Source organism: Gasterosteus aculeatus, chromosome X (genome assembly GCF_964276395.1).
Source record: "Gasterosteus aculeatus chromosome X, fGasAcu3.hap1.1, whole genome shotgun sequence".
Taxonomy (NCBI): Eukaryota; Metazoa; Chordata; class Actinopteri; order Perciformes; family Gasterosteidae; genus Gasterosteus; species Gasterosteus aculeatus.
This window is the reverse complement of record NC_135698.1, coordinates 11,046,084-11,072,348: the sequence shown is the minus strand read 5'-3', so window position 1 is coordinate 11,072,348 and position 26,265 is coordinate 11,046,084. Positions and strand designations below refer to the sequence as shown.

Genomic DNA, 26,265 nt, shown 5'->3' with positions numbered 1-26,265 from the left:
TTTCTGATTCTGATTCTTAAATCAAACACAACATGATGGTTTCAGTTAAAGCCGTTTTGAGACAAACTAACAATTAACAAGCTTAAACCATTAAACTACTACAAAATAAAGTAATTGTCAACAAATCGATAAGAAAAGTTGTTATTAACGTTAAGTCATCGGATCAGCTGTACTGTAGTTGTACTGTTACGTTCTGTGTGCTGCTTTTTGGGTTCCCCCTAAATGAGCGAGGAACCGCCTGCGCGAGGAACAAACCAAGGCGAGGTCTCATCTCTCGCGAGGAACGACGCCGTTATCGGAATCCCTACAAACAACACGAGAATTCAACATTCACACGGTAATATAACCCAATCTTACATGGTCAGTAGTGGGGGGAAAGAAGCGGATTCAAAACAGCAGTTAATTGTTATTTCTTAGATCAGTTTACGTTGGTTGCTTTACACTTCGGCGGCCTTTAGGCCCCACTTAGCATGCTAACTGCAACGCTAGCTTAGAGACCAACTCAATTCCGTCGCCTCGGTTTTAACGTTAGCATGCGAGCTGGCAAATCCGATTTTGGAGTCGTGCTAACTTAGCTACATTAGCTAATATATTTCCGCCCATGCTACATTGCTAGCGGGAGTGCAACATTGAACGTTTATGCCTAAATGCACTGATATAAACGTTAGCTAGGATTCACCTAATGATATTCTATACATTTCCAGCCAGCTAACGCGTGAATATGGACTGTTCATATCCTTGTTTTACCTTAATGTTACCGATAGCGAACTTCATTTAGACTGTCAATAGACCCCCGCCCAGTTAGCTAGCTAGCCACTGCGGTAGTTATGTTCGCTAACGCTGAAAGTGGAGTAATGTTAGCGATGTAAATGCAGTTACGGTTTACTCAATATAGAGCCAGCAATACTTTGTCGGTGTGCTTTAATTACGCAACGCCGATTAGCTATTTGTAGATGAGCCTAATTTAGTAAAAAAAAGACTTGTAACCCAACTGCTATAGCTTAACGTCATCTCAAGAAGATGACATTGACAGTCAGACAACTTCATAAAGTACTTGGGGTTCTGGAGTTTTAAGTTTTCTTCATTTGTTCTCGTTGATAATTTCATTACGTTGAAATCTACGTTGTCATGCTTGAAATACGCAACGTGAAGAGGAATTGACCTAACGTGGTAACTTAACAGACGAGGACATAATGTCTTAATACTTGTCGTTAATATTACTCTCCCTTTCCCCAAAAAACACACATGACTGTCCCTCCTGTGACTGCCTGGATCATATACATGCTGTACACCTACACAATAAACCGATCCCTCCCCTTAAGTGATTGATAAAGTCAAAATCCATCTTTAAATATGTATCCTAGATTTACAGTGAAGGGTTGTTGAGAGTGGTTATAAGGATACTATTGAAGCATGCTGTAGTATTTTTTTGTTTGTTTTTATCAACCATAACTATATTTTTTTACAGTCTACAAATAATACATTTTAGAAGCTGTACATGTGACTGTTACTCAAGATTTGATAAGATACTTATGTGCCCCAATAGAAGCTCAAATAAGTCATTAGAGATGTAGTGATAATTGTGAGATGCATGTACTGGTAAAATATAAAACTTGAAGATATTTAGCATTGCATATAGTTTGCATACATTTACAGAGACTGCAGAAATATATGCTTAGTGTAGGTATGAAATGGTGAGCAAGAGGAAATAACTAATAACGATTTATATATAGTTTTGAAAGTTATTAAGTGCATATTCACCATAATGCAAACAACATAAATATATCCTTTCTTATGGTAGGATGTATGTAAATGCATATTTGCTCTCTTGTTAGAGGCTAAAGTTTTGCTATCTTATTTCAGTTGTGAACAATGTCTGAACAAGAGTTGGATGAAATTGTGCAAATAACCGTGGAGGACTTTAACCCGGATGACCGGACAGGTATGAGTCTTGTGATGCAACATGAAAACCATCTGTTTTTTATATGTGTGTATATATATATATATATATATATATATATATATATATATATATATATATATATATTCTTATCAGTGTGTAGCAAATTTCTTGGTAGTGAATATTTGCACTCCCTGCCCGCTTGATGAGTCAAGAGGTATATATTGGATGCGGCACCATCAAAATATACATTTAATATGCATTTAATACGATGCTAGGTGTGTTCTGTAAATGTGAATTATTAGGAATTCTTGTCTCCATATTTGATTCGTGCCAGACATGTTGGACAATCATGAAGACGATGATGAAAGGCTTCAGAAGAAGAAAAGAAAATTAAGCATCAGCCAAGAGAATAACAACAACAACAATAACCAAGACATATCTTTTATTAAGGTAACAGCTCATTATACCAGGACTCTGTCTAAAGCTCATATGTTTTTATGTATTTAAAATATGAGATTACTCATACTATACTGACAAAATTGTATTTTTGTCTGCAGAATCTGTTGGTCTCATTTACCGCATCAATCAGCCAGCGACTGGAAGGAATTGAATCAAAGTTATATTCTCTCGATGCTACATGCAAAGCCCTTGGACGCAAACTAGACAGCATGTTGCCATGTGCAAAGAGTCCCATCCAGGTTCCTATGGTGGCAGGGTCTCCTCAGGGGGCCACTCAAACTTGGAACAAAGTGCGATGGTAAGATGCAAGTTTTTCCCTTTGTTTCATTTTGCACCATTAGCAATTAGTCTCCACTGAGACTTGTGCAGTAAAATGCAGTTTAATGAGTCTTCATGAAATTATTTCATGATGCAGAAAACGGTCCGTTAAGCATACACGCATGTGCCCGTTAACCAATGTGTGTGTTACTTCTTGTTTAGTGTGGTTCCACAAACAAACGTGATAGTGAGCAGTGAACACCCGAAAGGCACGAACCATGAAGACAACCCTCTGGAAAATCTGCTAAGCAAGTGAGTGGCTCACATTCACACTATTTGCTCAGTGTGCCAAAATGATGCCTAATGACGTCAGACATGGGAACGTCTCCATTGGGTTATTATTGTAAAACACCAGTGTGGAAACGTGTGACCTTTCTGCCAAATTAGCTGTTTTCAATATAAAATAGGTCTCATAAGATATCTGTTCATCTGCATTCTACATGCACCTGTAATGTCAGTATCAGTTAAGTAATCCTGTGTGCGGGCTTACTGTCAATTTCCCCTGTAGCCTAGCGTATGTTGTCGAGTTGGTAAATGTTTAGTGTGCTATATTGACTATATGACACGTTCTCCGCTATATTTTACAGAAATATCCTTGTTTCCCTTTAGATAGTCATACTGTTTTTTATCAAAACCTGAACAAAGCCACGGCAGCCAGGTGAGATTAGAGAAACGCACCCTTATCCTTAAATAATTGATAGTCTTTTACATTTAATTCTGGAGTTACTTTAAATTGTTTTTCTTGTGTTTAGAGTAGAATTCCTTGTGTTGCGGATTTCCGAAAACTGCCCCTGCATGGCATGATTAAAAATGATGTTTGATTTGTTTTGTACCACGAGACTACTTCATTTAGACAATTCTCAAAAATGGACCTATATTACTTATGATGTAGTGAAACACATCATAGTGCTTTATATAGTAGCCCAATTACACCCCTTATGACGATGGCAAATGCCAAGCTCGGTTAAAATGTCCTTTTCGTTCTAGTGGTTGTAAAATCTATTTATGAATATTCTATCAGAGTCCTGTCTTTTAATTGCCCAAACAGCAGTTGCTGTAATTGTGAAGGGCGAAAAACAAACTATTTTATCAGCGTGTTGGATGAAATCCCCTCAGTCTCACCAGTAGAAACTGGACTCTTGCTTTGCCCGAAACCACAATTGAGACCTTCTAAAGCGTATTGTCTGAATATACTGTTAATGCCCCGTATGTAGCGTTCTATAATATCGGTCAAGCTGAACACCTAATTCCTTAAAACAGGTTGCCGGTGCCATGATCCGTCTCACATACTGTGGTCAAATATGTCTTTCTTTTCAGTACGATGACAAGGAAGCGTCAAAACACAATCATGGTGAAGGTGCCGGCCCCCGACGAGAGTCAGGAGGAGCAAGACAGCGGCTCAGATGCCAGTGACACCGTTTCTAATGGGGGCCAGTCCAGCAACGCACAAAATGGTCAAAATGTTACACTCATCACACTCAATTCAGAAGGTATGACTTAACACTGCTCATTAGACACAAACACACACAGCCGCCGCGCTTTACCGGCCAACACGGCAATATAGCGCGTTGGCCTTGATTCACAAGGTTGGCTCCTCCCCTCAAGTACTTTTCACACAACTCCTGGCTCGGTCCTTCTTCATGAGGCCGATCGAGGGAGGCTCGGTGCTCAACACAACACGCAGAGCTCTTCAGAGATCCCCCCCCCTTTCTGAGGCCGGTGGGGCGTTTCGGTTGAGAAGAAACGACGTCTCCTACACTCCCGACTACTGGTCAAACGTTTTTCTAGGCTCTGAGGAGCAGCTAGTGGCCCTTAATGCGCCGGCACTCCTCCTCCAGGGTGTCCAGCTCCTGACCTACAAATTCAGCGTCCATGTCAGCTCGCGGCTTTGATCGTAGGTGACTCCACCATCGGGAACGTCCAAACAAGTTCAACAGTAACTTGATGTTTCCCCAGTGTCGCTGGTCTTGTTGTTTTGAGAGCCATTGTTTAGCATGTAAATGTTTTTATTAAGTACTCTATTGGTATTTGTTGTTGGAAAGTAGGAGAATGTGAGTACTTTTACTAGAAATAGTTTGTGGTCCGACTATCCATGACCATGAGCCACCGCTGCCTTAAATAATTGCCCCAATAGTTTTGTTCATGTTGAATTTGTTCAACATGGCCAACGGGCCTCGTTCAGGTGGTGTCCTTGTTGAAGGAAACTTTGCTGATGCGTCAGTTCTATGCCCTCGGACCGCATTGATAAATGCTCTAATTAATCCTTCATGTTTTCAGTTGCTTCACTCTGTGGTTTTCTGCTGAGCTGGAGAGCGAATAGTTGGCCGAGACATGTGCTAAATCTAAATCAGGTCCATGTTGCTGTAACTGTGTTGCTATTTACTATGATTATTTGTGTGTTTTGTTTTTGATTTAAAGACGTTTTTTGGTCATCTTCAAATGCAAACTATTAATCTGTTTTTCGCAGCTGTGGGTCACTGAACTGTGATAAAACCATTCGTCATTATTAGCTAGATGGTATCCAGAACTGTGCCTCATGATTGGTTTGTTTGTGTGGTGTGTTTAACAGAGAACATTCGCGTGAGCAAACTGCCAAGGCACGTATTACGCTTTGATACATCGGTGATAACACATTTTTGCCCACAACTAACTCTCATTCTCCGCCACAAGGCTGCGCTGTTGTATTACACACGTAAATCAGTGGCTCTATGCCAGTGTAGTATTTGTTCACCTGTGAATGGAAGTGTGGTAGAATTTACATACTGCCCCAGATATCTGTGTTAATACAGGCTTGCTGACAGAGATCTGTGTTTGAAAGACTGTCCCCGTCTCCCGTCTCCTCTAGACGATTACCCCGTGGGCACCTGGTTGGGAGACGAGAACAACCCCGAGATGCGAGTTCGTTGCCCAGTCTCTGCGGCGGACATGCTCCACATCACCACAAACTGCCGCACAGCGGAGAAGATGGCGCTGACTCTGTTAGACTACCTGTTCCACCGAGAGGTCCAGGCCTTGTCCAACCTCTCTGGTCAGGGCAAACACGGCAAGAAGCAGCTGGACCCGCTCATGATTTATGGCATTCGCTGTGAGTCCTCTTGTGTTGTTGTCGTCGTCGTAACCAGCTGGCACGGACAGGCTATCGATTTCCTTCCAGCCGCTTTACTTTGGGAGACCCGGTGGTTAACATTATTTCACGATAACCAAGTTTACAGAGACGAGTGTGTTTTTTTACGTGCCATTATCTAATTGAACTCTGAGGTGGTGATCTAGTGACCACTGTCTCGGTACGGGGTAAAGGAAATCTCTGAGTCCTTTCCCCATTTTATCTTTGCTCCATCACAAAGCAGCACCGGATTGAAAACAGAAGTAGAATGCGGTCTCTATTCCCAATGTGGGTTACAACAACGTGCATTCATCACTGCACACTAGCATTAATGTGCAAAGCATTTTATATATTACCAGACTTTAAATGACATGCACATGTCTGGTTGAAAGATCCTCCCGTCCAGGCCTTGAAAATGGACAGATGGAAATATATAAAAGTCATGTGACTATATGGTGTATTTGGTTCACATTGCTGTGCAAACAGCTTCTGCCCACTGCAGGAGGCTTTAGTAAACATACCCTGTGGCACACATGGGACCTGCAGAGGCTGCAGCAGGGCCAGGGCACCTTTGAGTAAGTCATTCTGCCTGTATTAAAAAAAAAAAAAAGCAACACAGTGGAGGGACAGGTGCCCTGCCGGTCTGTGCCGGACCTGTCCGGTGTGAAAGCGCTTCTCATTGATCTCCCTAACCAAAGCCCCCCTCTTCTTTCCGGCTTCATTGATTAATTTGTGTGGAAATGAGCTTCCAAGCGGCTCACCCCACTTCATAAACCAGAGGTAGACCGCCACTAAATACAGCTGCACCCAGGCGCACCTGCCACTTTCTTTGCTGAGGAATGAGGCACTGCACACAGACCTGTGCTCATCAAAGGGTGAGGGGAGCAGAAGTAAACAGAACCTGCACACGTATTTGTCCCTAGTTTTCACACACTTGTGCATTGATTGCAGATTGATTGTTCTGCAATGCATGCCGGACTGCTGTGCTTAATGTGCTAACAAGCAGCCCAGCTGCAGCGATAACCGACGTGCAAACAGCTGTCTGTCGGAAAGGAAATGATGAAAAATATTGTTTTTTAGGAGGAGTTCCGATTCTGTGAATTGATAAAAGCGTGTTGTTCGAATGGATGAAACACCTATGCATAACCAAGCCAGCCATATCTCCTCATTCACACCGCACGTGATGACACTTGACCTCTCTGTGTCCCAACAGGCCACTTGTTCCACAAATTTGGCATCACTGAGTCAGACTGGTACCGCATCAAGCAAAGCATTGACTCGAAGTGTCGCACAGCCTGGAGACGCAAGCAGCGCGGCCAAAGTCTGGCTGTCAAGAGCTTCTCCAAACGAACGCCTCGTGGTACATCCGGAGGTACAGGCTGCAATGCATGTATTTGTGTTACTTTCTGTGCATCAAGACCATCGATGGGACTAAATGGGACGTCCCCTCCGATTGCCAAATAAAAAGAGAGTTCCAGTAACAGTGAGCGAGATATTGAATCTGTTTAGAGAATGATGTGCGGTTCTCTAATCAAAGACCACCTCCCTCATTTACTTTAGGCTGATTTCTAAAACGTTAATGACATGAAGATTTTTCTTTTGAAGTGAACCTTTTTTAAATGAGGAAAAAACATCTTTACAACCATCTGCCACATTTCTTGTGAAATGCTTTGGGAGGGAGAACATTTATCTATGTTCTGAGAAAACTAATTCCTACCTGGCTCCGCTCGCTTCAAGTCTTTATCTGCTGTTAAGGTTGCTACGTTTTTTCTGTTTGTTTTCTTGTCAAACAAGGTCCACAGTGTTAAATCAACCAAAAAGAGACATTGCTGCGGTTTCTCATGCGCCAATGATGCCATCACTGGTTCTTCGTTTTAAGTAGTTGCTTTAGTTACTGGTTTTCGTGGATTGGCATGTTGATCAGTGGGTTCGTATTTACGGAAGACTGTTTTTTTTTTTTAATTTGAATTGGTGCTCAACCAATTTGAAAGTAATGGAGGGAAATATTTATGGAGTCAGTCTCTTTAACTTTATCATCTTGCTCACTATGGCTTTCTAACAGTTTTCTATAAAATGTGTCTGGTTTGTCCACCTAAAAGCCTTCTGTATTAGCATTATGCTGGGCAAAAATGGTTTTGGTGCTATCAATTTAAGTAAACTACCGAGGTACATATTTTATGTGCACCCTTTTCTTACTCATTGGCCATTTTGCACCCTATAAATGTATTCACAGTTCCCTGTTTTTATGGGTTTTTGATTTAGGAAATTGTTAAATAATCCACAAAACGTCCTACACGGTCAGCTCATACAGGACCTATTTTAGCAGCTATAAAGAAGATATTTTAAGACCTCAACCCAAATGCAGATGCAGTGTGTTTTGCTGCAGATGGTTGTAATCTGCACACCATGCATGCTGTCCTTCCCTCCCTGTGAGCCTTGACCTCTGACCGAGGAAAAGCAAGACTGCAGGGGAAACCCAAATATCCTGCGAGTGCTCAAGATAGTCAGGCCACACACGCCCTTACAGTGCACAACACAAGTGCTAGATGGTGCAGGCACAAACGTGGATAGAGACAATCCAGACAATCATTCCTCCCTTAATTTGATTATGTGTTAATGGGCCAGAAAGAGTCAATTCGTCTGCTTTTAAAACCATTATTTCTTGGTAAACCAACAAGGAAAGCTTTAGTCACAAACCACTTGGCTCTTACTTCCTCATCTGGCAAACAAAAGTCCTGAGCATTATTTAATAATGTACATAGCAGTAATAACCAAAGATAGCCTTACTTTCTAAAGCAGCTTACCACAAAACAGAGGGTAACCAATATGTGCTGAGTTACTGTTCCCTTTTTAAAGCTGCATTCCTTTTTTGTGATGAAGAATGTAGTCTGACCGCCTTTCTCAGCCCCGGTTCAAGTTCTGATTCACAGAAATGACAAAATCCTCTCAAGTCTTCACAAGTCTTTTAGTTTTTTTGTCATTTTGACATCTTACAGATGTCTTTAGATGCCGTTTGTCTTTCTGGCATTTAATCCAAGCTCCGCTGTCACTGAGCACTTTGCCTTCACAGACCGCTGAAAGGCATCTTGCGGTGTTTTAGCCGTAAGGTCCATGCGGCGGTGTCAAGACGGGTGACCAGCTGGAGAGCTCTTCTTGTGTATTTAGGCGTTTGATAAAGTATAAACAAGACATCATCCAACAGATGGCCTCGGAATTAGCTCTTTTTTTCACAAGATGTTGCTACAGCCCTTTGATATGCGGGTGTTTGTTGGTTTGTGTGTCTGTCTCGGCCCCATCCATATTTCCTGTGTGTGCTGGAATCCTTTGCAATGTCACTCTGACCTATTCGTTGGCCCTGCGGTTTGTCTCCTAACCAGAGGGAGGCACGGCAGAAGAAACGGGCCACATCGAGGCCGCCACCCAGCAGACATTGCACTACACGCTGGCCAATCAACAGGTCCAGTTCCACCGTATCGGGGAAGATGGACAAGTTCAGGTGGTGAGTGTCAGACTTTTTTTTTTTTTTTCCCCTTTTTTAATAATTTTCTGAATCCATCCATAAAAAACAACATATTTTCTCTTGACGGCTAGAGTACGAGTGTAGCTGTCGTCATAGGCGACAGGTTCATAGTGTGGGAGGAAAGATCTTTCCACCCACTAGAGTGACGCGTGAAGAAATACTGCGCATCAATTGTGGGCTGACAGGAAGGAAGCCTTTCGTATCTTTGTTCTGAAATCACCAAAAAATACCTCCAACGAGCGATAAACCCCTTCATTAAACTCTGTGGCCTCTGTTCCGTGTAAAAGTCCAAGGCTTAACGTTGAGTTTACAGTAATTCATTGTGGGAGAGCCTCTTCGGCTGGTCTTGTTTAATGTTGTGTAATCAAACAACCGGTGACCGACACACACAAGCTGTGAGACAAAGTTTGTCAGGGGTTTGTGTGTGCAAGTTGCAAACTCAGTGTTTCTAACAAAGAAAAAATATGATGATAATAACTAAACATGGTCTGATGATACCACATGAACCTTCTGCTGTGAGGCTTCATATCTGCTGATTGGCACACAAACTGTTATGACAGGGATACAAAGTCCCTCGTAATTCAGTTGTTGGAATTTCCAACAACTGTGAATTCACTTGATTTGTTTAAATTTGACTAAACAAGAGACTTCTATATTTCATTTTACTCACACAACTGGGTATATTAAAACAGTTTAGACATTGATTTCTTAATGGCCAGTATGTAGAGACGGGATGATTACAACAAGCAAAGTACCCTTTAAACTGTCTATTGGTGCCTATTTGTAAATGTATGATAATCATTCACAGGCTTCTTTTCCATTTTAAATAACATTTAGCATTAAAGGGAAAAATGTGATTAGTAGTAGAAAATAGTTTGATCACATGTCTGCAACTTCCTCTTTTGCCGTTTTCCCAGATTCCTCAGGGTCAGCTGCACATCGCCCAGGTGCCACAAGGAGAGGAGGTGCAGATCACACAGGACAGCGAGGCAAGTGTCTGTGTGTGTTTAGGGGACAATCAGCCACTCCTTTGCTTAAAGCCTTGCCTCTGGCATACTACCTCTCAGAGCAAAAGCGTCGGCCTCGATAATTTGTCTCCTGACAGAACAAAGCTGTGACGTGGATACAATGCAATTCCCAGTAATAAAGTTACTCTACAAAATTACACTTTTCCTGTAATCCAAAGGAGGCATAATGCACCCGAGTAATATCTGACAACAATTAAGTCATTAGTGAATTTTAACGAAAGCAGATGTCACGTAATGTTTATATATCCGCTTGCGCGGGGTTATGACTTTAGTTTCCACATAATGCCCAGATGTCTCATGTCCCCCACCAGACATGCACTCTGCGTGCACACACAGCCTGGCTGTTAAAATCAAAATCTAATTCCAAACCACACCAGCTGCTCGAGAGAAACCTCCACATCAGCATCATTGTTAGTGATATTTTTTGAAGATTTGGAAGAGGGATTTATGACATGAAGTGTACACACATACACATCTTATCACAAACTGCATGATACGTGCCACACATGCAGCGCAGCTTGACGTTCATTCAAAAGCAATTGACACCTTGACAAGTGTTTTTCTCATTTCCTGTTCGGTGGTGCTAAAGGACACTCGGAGGGAGGAATACAGAGACGGAGTGAATTGAAAGCAGAAATGCTCTAAAGCCTTTCCTGCTCTTTGTGGCTGAGCCCAGTTCTTTTTTTTTTTTTTTTTTTATCTCTCCCTCCTATTCCGTGATACTGTTTGTTTTTTTGGAGTTCAAAGCTTAGCAACAAAATCCCTATTCTCCCAACTGCCACTCTATGTTTTCATTTGGAACAGGCTAAATTCGTCAAATTCATTGGTTTTAGCGTCCTTGAAAAGGCAATTCGCTGCATTAGATGCGATTGACAAAGAGAAAACAACCCAAAGTTTGGCGTTTCTAAATTTGGCTTTGACGACGTTCTCTCTAATGTGGTCTTGTAAACTTCACCGTGGGTGTTCAAAGACTTTACGATGGTCGTTGCATCTTGATTCGGCTGCGATAGGCTTGTGCCTTTTGTGAATGGAATTCCCTTGTTGTTTACAAGTGAGAAATGACGCAACGTTGGCGTATGAAGAAAGACGTCCTCTCACTCTTATGTCATTGCGGGGTTTTTTAAAACCCCTCGGCCAAACCGCGGATGCTCAGAAACCCGTGAAAAAGGTCTTGATTCTTCTCAGACTTTCACGTTCCACCTTGTTCAGTTTACCACCCTTTTTAGAACCGGATTCACCTCGAGGAAGGTTTTAGTACGTACGTTGGTTCAAATAGGAGGCCAAAGAAATGTGCGAGAGTTATCATTTCTGTGACTCGATGTTTGGTGGTTAAAATAGCAAAATGATTATGTGTATTTAATATGGCATCAGACCTTTGACGGGACGCGTCACTCCTCTTTTTCAGGGAAATCTCCAGATCCACCAGGTACACGTTGGTCAGGATGGACAGGTAAGAACGTTTACATGAAACTAATTAAGAGGTACGATACACTAATGAATTCATGCTGTGGGTGATAAGCCACATATCTGCATCACTTGTTACATTTGTGCTTTACGTACAGTAAAGTAGATCCTTCAAAAGCAAAGGCAGGCAAATTTGTGTGGTTTCACCTTCAAAATATCTGACGGAGAATGTCGGCCAATTATTGGTACTTCAACGTTATCATACAACTCTCCTCACTAGCGGTCTTTGCCTGTCTTCATACCGAACAACTGTCAGCTGTGGTTCTGAAAAACACAAAAACCCACATGACTTTACTGCCAGATCTGTGGGCAGAGTGACTGGTCGATGCTGAATGCTCATCTGATACCAGTGTTTAATTAATCACTATGTGCTAGTGAATCAGGCTTTACTTTTATTCAATCTTAATACAGCAAATAAATACATAGATATACATTCATTGAATTGTTATTTATTATTCAAATGATCAATTTTTCATTCAGACATTGTAGATTGTATCTTCTTTTAATGCAGCAATAAACTAGTAGAAACTTAAACAGGAATGAAAATTACTTGTTTTGTAGTATATGCACAGAATTGACTCATCGTTCAATCAGCCGCGGGGTTCCAATGTTACACAAGTACCTTTGAGCGCCAGCAAATGTGCTGAATGCATCATCGTACTCATAAAACATTTACAAAGCAGATTTAGTTGTGTGTTTAATCGAGAATTGTTTCGATCCATGTTTACTCGCTGGCCGTCTTCTTGCCACATTTCTTACCACCACCTGTGAATCAGAATATTGTGAAACCATTCGCAGCACCAGTGTGTGCGTGTTTTATGTCAGAGACCCACTCGATGAAGAAGATCCCCCCCCCGCTGCCTCCATTCAAAAGCATCACAAACTACCACAGACTTATGTAATAATGCCGCGCTAATTAGAAACATACACGTTCACCGCCCGTGTCTTTGTGTCCTCCGAGTGTCTTGTGTGTCTGTCCATCCCTCCTCCCTCCCTCATCCCCCGTCTCGGACATCCTGGCCCTTCCTGTTCCTCTGTTCTTTCTGCTGATATCCGAGCGGGTGTCGATCTAAGCCGAGCTGGCCCGTGTCTGACCAGCGCAGGGCACATATGGACGCTTCATTCCACTTTCATGAATTCATCATGTTTGTCAAGCAGCAAGACTTTAGGGAAGGAAGTTATTTCTCACGCTGCCCATCTGTCGGTTAAACCGCTTTGTGTGGTTTTGTTGCAACAGGTGTTTTTATGCAACAGCCTGTCCAGTTTTTTTCCCCCTTCCTAAAAGTTGAATGGAGGATACACATATTCATTTTTGGGGTTGTTATGCCAAAATGTTTAAAGTGAATTTATTACACATGCCCCTCTTATGAAAGTGACCTACCATTTTTATTATGTTACTTTGGCATCGTGCCCTTAAACAATTGTGGCGTGGCAAACACCATTACACCGTTCTAGCCTTTGCGCTCTGTGCCACGAAAAGCGCCGTAGATAAAATGACTGTTGGTCCGATTCTTTTGCACAGTAAAAAATCCTCCTCTTAATGATATTACCTACTATACAGTTTTTGTCATGTAATAGGCATGGAAACTAATGGCATCAAACCAGATTTTTATCAAAGATCTGCCAAAAATAAGTGCACTGCCTTAAATTCAGACTTTCAAACAATAGATAAAACCGACATACAAGGATCTGTCCTTCGTTGTGCTAGCCAGGTGTCAGCGATGGCATTAGTAGGCAAAGCTATATAGAAATAGTCAACCCTCTCGCTGATGGTCTTCATCACTCATGTGGGTCGGATGTGCACGCCCGCCTCGTGTACTTGTTCACAGGCGGGTTATGTGTCTGCCGCATTACAGCGGACTCTTGGACAGATTAAGGTGAGTTGAAGCATCGGTAATCTGTCGGTACCCAGAGCCACATTGTGATTTGATGGGATTGTGATTTGATCCGATTTAACGTGCTTTTCATTAGCGCACTCGGCCCTTCTGGGAACTGACAGATTATTTTTAAAGCTTCCTTCTACCTGACGCCCATGACTGCCACCTCTCACCAGATCCCCCAATCATGTGCTTTCTACCTCAGCGCTATATTTCATCGTGTGATTACCATTGCATTCAATTTGCTCGTTGGTCCAAAGCGCCTGAGGCCTGTGCGTGTGCCCACACGTTGGAGATGTGTGAATGCATCTGCTTTATATGAGTGTTTTTTATGTGCTTTATCTGCTGTCCTGCTGCGTGTTTTCACTCGATTGAGGTAGTCCTCTGCATGAAAACACATCTGCTTGCGTCCTCGAATGTCCCCGATAGCAGCATTCCTCTCCTTCTCGAGGATTTGGGCCAGAGTTTGGTTTTAGATTTTGCACCACGATTTGGTGCACCACATGTTCATATCAGTGCAGAGGACATAAGAATACGTTCAGTGTTTGCAGGTTCTCTTCAAGCGGTTTTGTATGGTGTGGACTTTGCATAGGCATTAGCTTCTCGTAAAATGGACAGCAAAGGATGCAAAAACAAGAGGCAGCACAACGGCCTCTATTTCCTCGTCGGTGTCTGGGAGTCGGGTCCAATAAAAAGCTCTTTTATTTTCCTTCTTTCTTTGCAGTTCATACTTTGATTGGGTCTGCAAAATGATCGGAGGTCATGGCCAAAACAAACACAGCGACTTATTCTTTCAACTTCATGTTGCAGGTCAAGCTTTTCGCACGCACGCACGCAGTGAAGCACTACAGTGGCAGCGTCTCCTCGTTTGTATGTTTTCATATTGTCATGAAGCAGCTCTTAAATCCAACAAACCCGGGAACTTACTCACAAGACACTCGAGGGAAGCAGGGCCCAAACAAGTATGATGTTAGTGATTCGCACTTAATCACAAAGATAAATCACATGGACCAGATATGGTTGCACACAAGTGACATACTATGTCTTTATCCTGATTGGTGTTGTGTATCTTGGACCAGCATTTGTTAGGAGCATTAGACAAAGACATAACAGTTCAGACATAAACCTGATGTGTGTTTTCTTAAACATCTAATGACCAAGTGGGCGCCGATTTTGTAATCCGGCATTTATTTTGTGATCTCTCCAGGAATTTGTTTTCCTTCGCATTCTGAATGAACTTGAGTCTACATAGTGAGACTTTGTCGCATGATACTAAGTGACCCCTCTGTCTACCCTATCATGCTCATCGTGTCGTCCCCAGAGATTCACTGCATGCAGTGGACAGAACAGTGGGCCTCACATCTTACATCATATCTGAGTTGTTCAGCTGCATATGTTTCTGTGTTCGCTTCTACGTCTGTGCCAACTTAGATCCTAAACTTGGTGCAACCGTGCCAGCTGACAATCAGAACACAATTGGAGCCAAAGCTTTCTGTGAGTCAATAAAAATACTTGTGCAAACAAAGGAGAAGGCGTAACCAAGAAAGCATGAAATAACTAGCTTTTCTTGAACAGAACTTCTTTTACTCCACTCTTATCTAGTGCTCTTCTTCTGTGTCGGCATCCTGACTAAAAGAAGGATTGGAAGATGAAAGTGAGGTGTCCGATGAGGAGGAGAAGGGGGGGGGAGACACACACTTGTTCTCTCATTGAGTGATAACCAAGACTGGTTGGGCAGTGAAGTGTGAAAACACGCAAGGTACCGCATGTCACATAAAACAACTGGAAGGTGGCGGTGTCCTCCACCAGCTGAAGTGGCTTAGGCAAATGCAATGGCCTCGGATGACCCCCTGTCCTCCACGAACCCACCTCACCTTCCCCCGATTTGAACCACTTCCTGTCAGTGCATCTGTTGGAGGCTCCTTATGGGAATTCTTCATGTTCCTTGTGGGAAATTGGTCACAGAGCAGAGAGTGCAACTCCGAACTGTTGGGACCCGTAAATCCAGAACCCAGATAAATACAGGCAGTGCGTTGTGTAAGAGCGACGGTGCACAGGAGGACACGTCAATGAGTCGACGGAGGAGAGCAAAACCGGGCCAAGGGAAAGAATTGAGTGAGGTAATGAACATAAGACGAGGGGGGGGGGGGGGGGGGGTATATAAAGGAGAGACCTCTACTCTTAAATGTCTGTTGTTAGTTAACGTTTGTAAAATGCTGGTCGTTCTAGGACACTGCCTCCTGATTTGTGACGAGCACACAGAAAGCAGATGCCTCAACAGTGTTTAACCTCAGAGAACCGGCGTGTGATCTATGCTGCGATCGCGCGGCTGGCTCGTCCCCGACTCACTTTCCCTCTCTCTCTCTCTCTCTCTCTTCCCCCCCACCCCCCACCGCTCAGGAATTTCGTGTTCAATCACTATGCGGTTGTTGGGATTCCTGTTATTCGAGAGGAGGCGGACATGAGATGAAAAGATGCAAACAAGATGTTTTACGACCAATGTTTGGAGTCCGTGGGACGTGTTTAGGCATTCGAGGGTGTCGAGGTCTCGTGGTGGATCCTGTTTCAAAGGGGTAGTGGTCTGCTTTGTGTCCTTGTTGCATCATGGCTCTGAGATAAAGTGTGTGTGTTTAGATGACTGCAGAGGCTGGTACCCACAGTGGTGGTAGCGTTTTATCTTTGTATGCAGAACCGGGTGCGTGCGCGTGGACGTGCGCGAAATCTGGAACAGATGTTCTAGATGAATTCCACCGTGACTCACCGTCGGCCCTGCTTCACTCATTAGTCATCATCTTCAACAGGAATTCTAAGTAAAATAAAATGTTTTTTAATTTTTTTTATTGTAGTGATAGAAAATAACATTTTACATACACTGCAATCAAAGGTGTTGCAACACATTCTTGGAACGTTACCATGACTGTTGAGCATTATTCCAGAGGAAGCCCAAGCCAGATGGGGGAGATGGATGGTTTCTTCCCAGCGACCCCTCTTTGAAGAGTGTGTTTTTGTTTTCCCTTTCACCGCTGCTGGCAAGTGCACAGGAAGCAGTGAAAGGAATTTCATCTGAAGTGGTATGTCAGTCATTTAAAAAACTCCAGTGTGCTATCTGCTGATGTGTGATGACGCATTAGTTAGTTTTAGTTGGGTTCATTTCTGTTGTGTATTAAACATGAGCCCTGAATCCACTGAGTCCTCTTCAGGAAACTGCATAAGGGTCAGTCTTGAGTCCCCCGGACATGTCTAGTCTTAAAATTTAATTTCCAAAAGCATCGTCGTTTGTTTTGGATATTTAAATGAACGTGCCAGAACCGTAAATGGAATCGTATGTTTCACCTCCGTTGGGTCAGTAGGATGTTCTGGTCTCTGGCATTGTGCATGTATTGTTTTTGTCTCAATTACCTGCTCAGATGGGTATTTTGTGCTGTGTGATATTTTGTCAGTTTGAGTTTTACAAGCTGTGTATATAAGTTTCTCTGGCACCGTCAAATTAAACACAATAATTGGAAACACAAAGTCATGAAATCATGACATTTACAGAGATTGTAAAAATGCCTTCTTGCATAAGAGCATGCATAAGAACAGAGAAAAACCCTCAATGGATCGGTGGCATTGACTCTATATAACGGCAGGTTTCTTTTTTGTAATCAGTCCCCTTCTGATTTGCTGTTTCTGGATCAAAAATGAAGTCACGCCTGTTTTGTCGTAAACCCTCTCCATGTCCTGTCTGAATCCGACTCCCAGTGTTCCGGCGGGAGTTGCCGAGTGAAGGGATGCAAGGGAGGGACTGATTAGATGCAGGTGCCGACCTTTGGGGTGTGTGTGTGTGTGTGTGTGTGTGTGTGTGTGTGTGTGTGTGTGTGTGTGTGTGTGTGTGTGTGTGTGTGTGTGTGTGTGTGTGTGTGTGTGTGTGTGTGTGTGTGTGTGTGTGTGTGTGTGTGTGTGTGTGTGTGTGTGTGTGTGTGTGTGTGTGTGTGTGTGTGTGTGTGTGTGGAGATTGGAAGCAGTGGGCCAGGTTACCAGGTCAGGGATCGCAAGACATAAATTTTTATATCGCGGGTGTATTTCAGAGAACAGCGTGCGTTGACAGCAGATGGATTCATCAGTAATGCAGGCTAGCATCAGTTGTCATAGCCTGGACTTACAACTGCAAATAAGTGAGAGAATTCCCAAATCACAAGTAAAGAAAGCGTGATACCTTTTGGCTTGTGTTTCAGCTACTGACGTATTCTATTTTTATTTGATGCACCAGCCCACTTATGTCCATTCGATCATAATATGAGCCGAGGGCCGGCTGAAATCCGACTAGTGTTTTCAGAATCTGAGGTAAAATAAAAAAGGAGTTCATGCTCTCATTCAGACGTGCATAATCCGGTGTGCTCAGTTTCCCAGTCTTCACGAAGCAATCGCTCAGCACGCCGCTGCGTCTGTGGGCATCTTTACAGCATAGTCGCAGCCAGGCCTTAGCACCCCCCACTCCTCCACCCCCTACCCCACCCACCCAGAGCTAATGTTACTCGGTGATCTTGGCAGTTGCAGATGTTGTTGCCGGCTGTGAAGCTTAAAGAAAGTTCCAGCCAAAGTCTAAATGTTTCTTTTTTCATTTCCCTGTTTTTTTTTCCCATCTGACCAAAGAGGAGCAACACCCCCGAGGAGGATGATAGGAACCATATTTGCGGGTCTCTTTTTCTCGAGAGCGCAGTAAACCAGACATTAGTGTATGGACTTTTGACTCTTTCGCAAGGAGGATCTTATTATTGGGGGATTCCAGTGTATGTCGATACTAAATCCTTTAAAGGCTACTGATACATACGCACACAAAGCAGTTCACTCGTATTATCGAGTCCGATTCCCAGCTGGGTTCAGCTGGAGTGCCTCCCATGAGAATGGGAATTGATCCAGTATCTGCATTACTGGGAATGTATTTTCCTACTGATGAAATACTCTTACCAACCCGTACTTTCTCAAAAGCTTATTTATCTTGTTTTACTAGTTTTACGTGAAAGTAAAGGACAAAAATGTACATTGTAAAAAATGCTCAGACAAGGGAAGAGCAACGATGCCTAGTTTATCCAGTTGGTCGTCGTCTTCAAGCCTCTGAATCTTTTTTTTATTTTTATTTTTTTAAATGAGGCCCTGTTGTTCACGTTTGTGTCTTTGCTCTCATGTTGCTGTGTCTCCTCGGTGTCCTGGATCCATTACTGAAAGCATTACAGCATCTGCAAAAGATTCCTTTTTGTTTTTCCCTTCCCCGCGTTCTCAGGGCCACGGCCGATAGCGAGCCTGCAGAGGATTTAAGATGCTCTTGATTGTTCAGCACTCTTCTCTCCGGCACTGCGCTGTGGTATCATCGCCTCTCTTGGGCCGGCCAGCCAGCCGGCGCTGATTATCTCCGTGTCCCAGTCCCTAAAACTGGGCGATCAACAATATCTAATCCACTTAAGATCTGCTGTTGGCCCCCGTTTCTGACTAATTAAGCCCACCATGTCAAATAAAATATATTGGTCTTCAGTCGAAGTGACTCATACCAGTTTTTAGGCAATCAAGGCAAGATTGTAAAGTTTTCCCCCGGTGTCAGGGGACATGTCCGCTCCGAGACAGCCCCCATAAACATTGCTCTCATCGTGCAATTCATTAGTTTCTACCAGCAATCTTGATTTTCTGTTCAAGCAGATTGACTTTGTCCCTCATAAAACATTTCCTTCAGGTCCTTTTTAGATTTCTATTGTTTCTTTGCATCATTGCCAAACCACTTATTGTGTTGATTATGCAGTGTTTGCTCAATCTTACAGTCCTGTAATGGTGCTCAATAGTGTCGTGTATGAACCAACCATGTGGCAACTATTGATAACAAATCAAGACTTCATGTCTATAGAGGTAAGTATATTCTACTAGAAAGACTGACATGTATCCCCGAGTAAACTTTCCTGCCGTCTTCCGTGAAGTTGTTGGATGTTTCTTGAGGCCAGATTTAGCCTTAAATCGTTTTCGGCTGAGTCATACTTAAACATCAAGCATGACAGTTATCCACCCAAACAGAGGCGAGGAGTTTCTCTGACCCGACCAGTCGTGGGACAGGATGCGGACCCGAGAAGTTCCTGTGTAATCGCCGCGAAGATCTCACACACCATTCCAACTCTTTAAATGCTCGCCTGAGCCTCCGTGCGCTGCTCCCCACAGCTGAGAATGCAAAAAAACGCTCGCAAATGGAGGTTGAGAATCCAATTGAGCCAGACAAGTGTTTTTAGGATCTCAAGTATCAAACGTCCAATCTTGTCAGCTGCGCTGCAGTGGACACTCGCGGTACAGACACCTCATGGTGCTTGTGTTTCTTCCGCCTGTGCGTTCACATGCGCGCGCCAGGCAGGCTGATCCCCGCCGAGAGAGCAGCGTGATGAAGTGCCGCGGACGAGGATGGACGTCTACCATGACGAAACGCTGGCAACACATTTGCGTTCTCGCTGTCTTCAATGAGGTGACTGATGGAGCTTATTTAAAAAAAAAAAAAAAAATGTAATGGATTTTTGGGATGATCTTTACTTGAAGTATGAAAAATAGAGTAACATTTTGGGAAATAGGTGCAGCGTAGCTTGGAACGAGCCAAGGTAGCGGTTTCCGTCTGCTTCGCGGCTTCGTGCTAGCTGACTGCTGGCTCCAGCTCTGGAACCAGTGCACATGCACACGAGTGCTATCGATCTTCTCTTCTAACGCTCTGGAAGAAGCAAAAGTATATTGATTGGTAGTCTTTCACTATCTGATTAGTGTTTGAACTAACCCTGCAGGCTAATGCTCTAATTGATCAGGAATGTTTTAATAGCTCCTCAGACACTGATTCCTTTGAACCAAACAGTCTACTGCTATTTTAAGAGTCTCGCTCACTCCGCCTCGATCCATGTCTGTGCTGGACTCGTCCTGGTTTTCTCAGGAGTTGAGTCAGTCAGACTTCTAACACACTAATAGCTTCCATCGGGACGCCCGGGCCTGGCACGTTCTGGCACATTCTGGCTAAGCGGCAGCAGATTTTTTATGGTGAAACCGGCTGTCTCTTAGATGACAATGAGAGTCTGCGGGTTGAGCTTCTCATTCAATGAGAGGACGGGTCCAAACTTTTTATCATATCAACAACTTATATCATTAATTCATTTAATTTATTTATCAAAAAAGGATGGATTACTACAGTTGGAACTACTACGGAAATCTTGATTTATCAACATTGTGTATGTTTTTAGTATATAGGGAGGAAAATGTTATGTATGTATGTCATTTGAGGAATATCAAAGATCACTTCATAATTCCTAAGAAATTCCTAAATTAATTCTAAATGAGAGTTTTATAAGAAAGATTTCTCTGTTTTCCTGCTGTGTTTGCGGTGGCAGTCCATCTATAGGAACAGACTATAGAAGAGTACTGTGTTTGCATTTCTCTGTAATCAGTGCGTCAGAAGCGTCGGGTTCCCCCACGAAGGCTCGCCCTCCATTCCTCAATGACTTTAATTGAATGAAAATATCATGTATATCATGTTATGGAGCCTAGGAAAAACAGAAGTCTTAAAAAATACAATTGATTTGAATGGGGCCATAAAGTTCCTCTCCAGCTCAACGTATACACTGAGGTCGGGATGGGAAGCAGTGCGAACGGCAGGACCGGAATGTTTATTTGCGCCACGCTGATGCCTCTTTCCTTACCACAAAGTTACTTGTTTCTGAGGCACTGTGATTGTAAACCATGACGGCTGTAATCAATAAAAGAACATAAACACATCAGATGGGACTTTAATTAGTCTTCCTGCTGTTTGTTTTCATTTTGTAGTTTCCAGTGATGTGTGCGGTAGACTATTGCAGATTTTTGCTTTTTGAACTCCTCGTACAACACGAGCAGCGAGAGCGAGGTTGATTAAATGATGGTCGTTTCGAGAACGGAGTGAAAACGTCTGCCGCGGTTGTTTCCTCTCATCTCTCCTAGGTGCTGCGCGGCGCTCAGCTCATAGCGGTGGCATCCGCCGATGGAGGGGCCACGGCCGTGGAGGGCTCCCCCCTCCCGTCTGACATCCAAGTGCAGTACGTCCAACTGGCCCCAGTTGCAGATCACACAGCTGCCGTACAGGTAAAGAAACAAACTCACACACGTACACAAAAAAGCTATTTCTCGCTGGCTGCAGGTTGTAACCGGGGGGGGGGGGGGGGGGCGGCGCGCTCCAAGTGCTGGAGTATGCGTCTATTGTCTGAGCTGAAACAGACCCTGGCACTGATGTAAATCAGTCTCACTGCATGGGCTTGTGTTTTAAGAAGTCCATAATGATGAACTGTTCCCCATCCGCCCCTCATTGAGAAATAAATAGTGTCGATCAATCCTTTGCTGTTGCTGTTCATCTGTGCTCTCGGGTGCTCGGCCAGAAAGTCCACGTCCCAGCACGCCGGGGGTTTTTGTGCTCTGGTGTGTAGAAGTCACGGACTGAAAGGTGGAGTCTGGAGTCTAGTGTTCCTATTAAGGAAAATGTTCTTATTCATATTCGGTCTGCACGTAGATGCCATTTATGTTTAAAATCAGCCGGAAAACCTGCCAAGAAGTTATGGGAGTGTCTTTCTGAAATACAAATCTAGATTTAAAAGTGAACTTTTTAAAAACCTTTTACTTTGTGAGCCTTCTGGATAATTTCACGATGCTACGAGGTTCAGTTTAACGCATTAGTTGTAAATGGTTCAGATATGTACCTTACTAGTTACTACTTTTGTTAGTCTGGAATGTCAGATGGAAGTAACTACACTGTGTTACGAGCCACATCAGCTGGTTTCGTTGAAGACGGTCCCAAATGTGCACGTTTGCCTTTCCATAAAAACACAACACCACCTCAAGTCATAAATAATTAAACTAACTCCAAAAGGGATTTGATCAAACTTACAGAACCTATCCTGCAAAGCGCAGCCTATAGCCACTCAATAGTGGCGTAAGAAACTGACCGTTGGGTAGGAACGATAACCTTTCTCTCACTGCAGAATTTGGAGTCACACACAGTCTTGTGCCTTCGATTTCTTTTAACTGTGTTTTTAATTGTTTGTACCAATGACTCAACTAGAAGAACATCGTGTTCACGCCGCGTTGGAAACAGTGAGACAGTTGACAACACTTGGATGCCAACGCAGTTGATCATTGTGCTGGTGTCAAAACGGCATTTCCTGCTTTGCTGCAGAGTACGTCATGAATATATCTGCGATCAATTGTTAAAGAATTGTCACAGCTTCATAAATCATGACAGGGAATTAAGTGAAAAATACACTAAAACATCAAAACATATTTTTTGATTTTCAGGAATCTTTAAACATCTCGTCTGCGATCTTTCTTTCTTCTTTTTTTTTTCAGGCAGCAAAGCTTTCTGTTTGTTTGGGCTGACGCCTGCCTTCTTTTGTTCTGTGATGGTTTGATCCGCTTCATAATGGGGAGAATAAAGCCTGTAATATTTCATTCATAATTTACTACAGTGTTATAATGGAATTATGCGTGCAATTTAGCTAAACTACCTGCAGGTATTATAGGCCTCCTTTTACCCTGTTGTCATAATTATGCTCAAATAAAATAGACTCAACTTAAAGTCATTACTGGAAAAACAGTAATTTAACAAAAAAAAGCGTTAAAAGAAGAAGAGGAGTCATTGTTAGATCTTCCTTAAATCCCTTTGCGATGGAGCCTTTTGTGGAGGTGGGAAGGCGCGCGCCCCACGCGGCATCCTGGTCTTTGAGTAGTCGGCCTAACGGCCAGGAATGTAAAAGAATCGCTTTCCATTGTCCTGTCTTTGTTGTGTTAGTATCATACAAACAGAAATCAGCTGAAATGGTTTTTGGTGTGTGAAATACCTGCCGTCCTGCAGCCTGGTACGGATCTCCCTGCAGACTGTGATCCACCAGGTTTCGGGATCGTTCGAACCGGGCTCTCTCGGTGATTTGTCTCCAGTCGTGGAGGTAACTGGTTCAACCTGTGAGAGGTATTTAAAGCCTCCTGCATCCATCCATCGTATTGGGTGTGGATCACACACAAACTGATGAACTCTAGAAAACAATTGCCGCCCTATATTCCGAGGCCTGCTCTCCACGTTTCTCAAAGCAATCCGACTGTTTGTTTACTCAACTGATTCATGAGCATGGATTTGTTCTGCCTAATGTCTGATTGTACTCAGACCTTGACAGAAATCAACAAAGTCGGAAGAAGTCTGTTAACTCATCAGCATTTGGGACGGGCGCAAAGACGGGGTCGAGGACATAATGAAAGAACTTGCTAACAATGTGGTGTTTATTGCTCAAATGATGAATCAACTCGTCAAAAGCAGATTTTCATTCAACCTCACTGCCAAAATAATGAACAGCGTTGAATGCATCCAGAGGGTTTAAGGAAACTTTTCTTTCAATTTTCCATAAAGAAAATGTTTTATATGCCTTAAAGGACTTTAGAGAGTAAACCTAAACAAGATCGATCCCACCAATAACTGATAATCAATCATCAAAATTTAAAACAGAACAGTGAAAGTAAGGGGCCGGACTTAGCGGATAGCTGTCCGGTACAGGAGGGGCGAGGGGGGGTTATTATCACAGTTGGGTTCCCATGTCCCCAAGTGTAAACGTCGCTGGCAGTTCAAAGTTTAGAGGAAGGTCAGCGCTGTTCCCCCTCCCTCCCGGCCCGCCCTCTTCTGAAAAGTGTTGAATCCCGTGAATTGCTTTCATCTGTCTCCAGACATGTGGTAGCAGTTACACAAGTTCAAGAAAAATTACTTGGGCTGTAATTATTTATCTCTTCATTTTTCCTCTTTTTGTTAAATAGTTTCCATTTCACAAACTAGATGGAGCAAGGGGGCTACGCACGGAGATAGTCTGGCCATCGGAAAGGGCATTTCAAATTTCCAAAATGGGGAACACGGCCCGACGGTTCAACACGTCCAGTGTTTCAAGTTTATTACACGTTGTACAAGTACACGTTGATGCATACGAGTTTTCCATGGCCGCGTCGCCGCCAGTGGTCACGGTGCGTCAGCCTCATGTGTTGTTGCGGTGCAGATGTGCTCCGTTCCGTTGTTGTCTAGTGACGGCCTGCCGGGAGGGAGGACTCAACGCTGCAGGTGTGTTTTTTGAGGAAACCTCTGGCGTGCATTTGAGGAAGGAGTGAGTCATTCTTCACGGTCATCATCCAGGACTCATGAGTCATGCACCTCTCGTCTTTTGAGGTTTAACACAATACATCCCTCTGTCTGACACCGACCACATGAGACCGCCCCAGAGCGTTAAATACAAATAGCTCATCGCTGGCCAAGTCCCTCTTCACCTGTCGCCCCACCTCTTTCCTCGGCCCTTTGCCCAAATGTCTTTCTTCATCTCCCCCAAAATCTCTCTTCTCTTCGCTTTCTCTTTTCTCCGTTGGTTTGTGTCCTAAAGGCTGCTTCCTCCCCATCTGTGCACAGGAAACACTTGTCTCAGTCTTTTCCTAATTACTCCCAATTCGCTGTAGCAGAACGCAGCATCGAATCTCCACGGGTCTTCAGAATTATCACCTCCTCCCCTCTGCTGTCTCTGATGTGTTGCAGGCTGCGGAGCTGACCCCGGCGCTGCAGGCGGACATGGAGGTGAAAGAGGCCATCCAAGGGGCCATCCAGGGAGAGAACGGCGAGGTGCTCCAGATTGTTACCTCTGTGGCCACCTGAGAGCCCCCCTCTGGTCCAACACAGGCCGGAATTCTGCTCCACAGCGTCGCCCCCGGCGAGTCTCGGAGGTCGGCAAATGCACATGAGTCGGAAAGCGTTTGTGATAAATGCCGAAGGTTACTGATGAAACGCAGGGAAGAAGGACTTTTTCTTTTCTCTCTCTCTCCCCTGCAATCTCCTCAGTTCATTGCCAACCTCTTCTCCCCGTGTCTCGTCACGGTGGACTCCAGTGGACAGTAGACGTCGCTGAGCACAGCCCCTCTTGGTCGCGATTGATTTAGTTTCCCGTAGCACTCCTTGATTCGGTCCGTACCGCATCTCCCCCGGCTGTGAGGCTGGCCCGCCTTTTGCTTTGCTCTCCTTGTTTTCATATTACTTCAGCCCCACAGCTTTGTTTGTTTGTTTTGTTTTATATAATTGCAACATGCTAAAGTATTCGGAGAGCTTTCATTTTGGAGGTAGAAGACCATGTAATAGAAGAGCTGGTGCCAGCGGTAGACGGGGCAAAGTTGCTCGTAGAAAAACCAAGGAGACCTTGAAGTTGTTTACTCTAGTTTCGTCTCTCGTTCGTGTGAATAAAACATTTTGTGGTTGCCATAAAAAAAAAAGTGTTTTTATTTTAGTTTTCTCCACATTTCAACCCCCCCGGGCATCAAAGTGGCCTCAAAGATGTCCAAGGCATGACTTTAGCTTTCATCTGCTACACCTAGACAATCGAAGAGAGGGTCAAATAATAGTTTGATTTCCTGTATTTACCATTTATGAACAAGGTGGCACGGCGGTTACCGACTCCCCTCCAGCCCCGATGTGATTTGATCCTCGGCTAATGGTGAATATCTGCAGCCAACAATGAAGGAGATAAGCGAGACAATCTCGGGCTGTGTGTTGGTTTGGGGAACTTTCCCATGCTCGGTGT

At 43.7% G+C, this 26,265-nt stretch overlaps 1 protein-coding gene across 4 annotated transcripts; it reads left to right on the top strand.

Moving 5' to 3' along the window:
• Positions 1-27: 27 nt before the first annotated feature.
• LOC120808812 (protein BANP) lies at positions 28-25,957 on the top strand. 4 transcript variants are annotated; one of them, XM_040162005.2, is made up of 13 exons: positions 28-337; positions 1,864-1,942; positions 2,238-2,353; positions 2,461-2,660; positions 2,843-2,932; positions 3,998-4,170; positions 5,526-5,765; positions 6,997-7,155; positions 9,161-9,282; positions 10,221-10,292; positions 11,737-11,781; positions 21,632-21,772; positions 25,233-25,957. In XM_040162005.2, the coding sequence occupies exons 2-13, from the start codon at positions 1,873-1,875 to the stop codon at positions 25,347-25,349; spliced, it is 1,545 nt and encodes a 514-aa protein (XP_040017939.1). In that variant the 5' UTR covers positions 28-337; positions 1,864-1,872; the 3' UTR covers positions 25,350-25,957. The 4 variants fall into 4 exon arrangements, with proteins under 4 accessions (XP_040017939.1, XP_077938864.1, XP_040017940.1 ...); XM_078082738.1 differs by having other exon boundaries at positions 210-337; positions 2,206-2,353; XM_040162006.2 differs by having other exon boundaries at positions 240-360.
• The last annotated feature ends 308 nt before the right edge of the window (positions 25,958-26,265 follow it).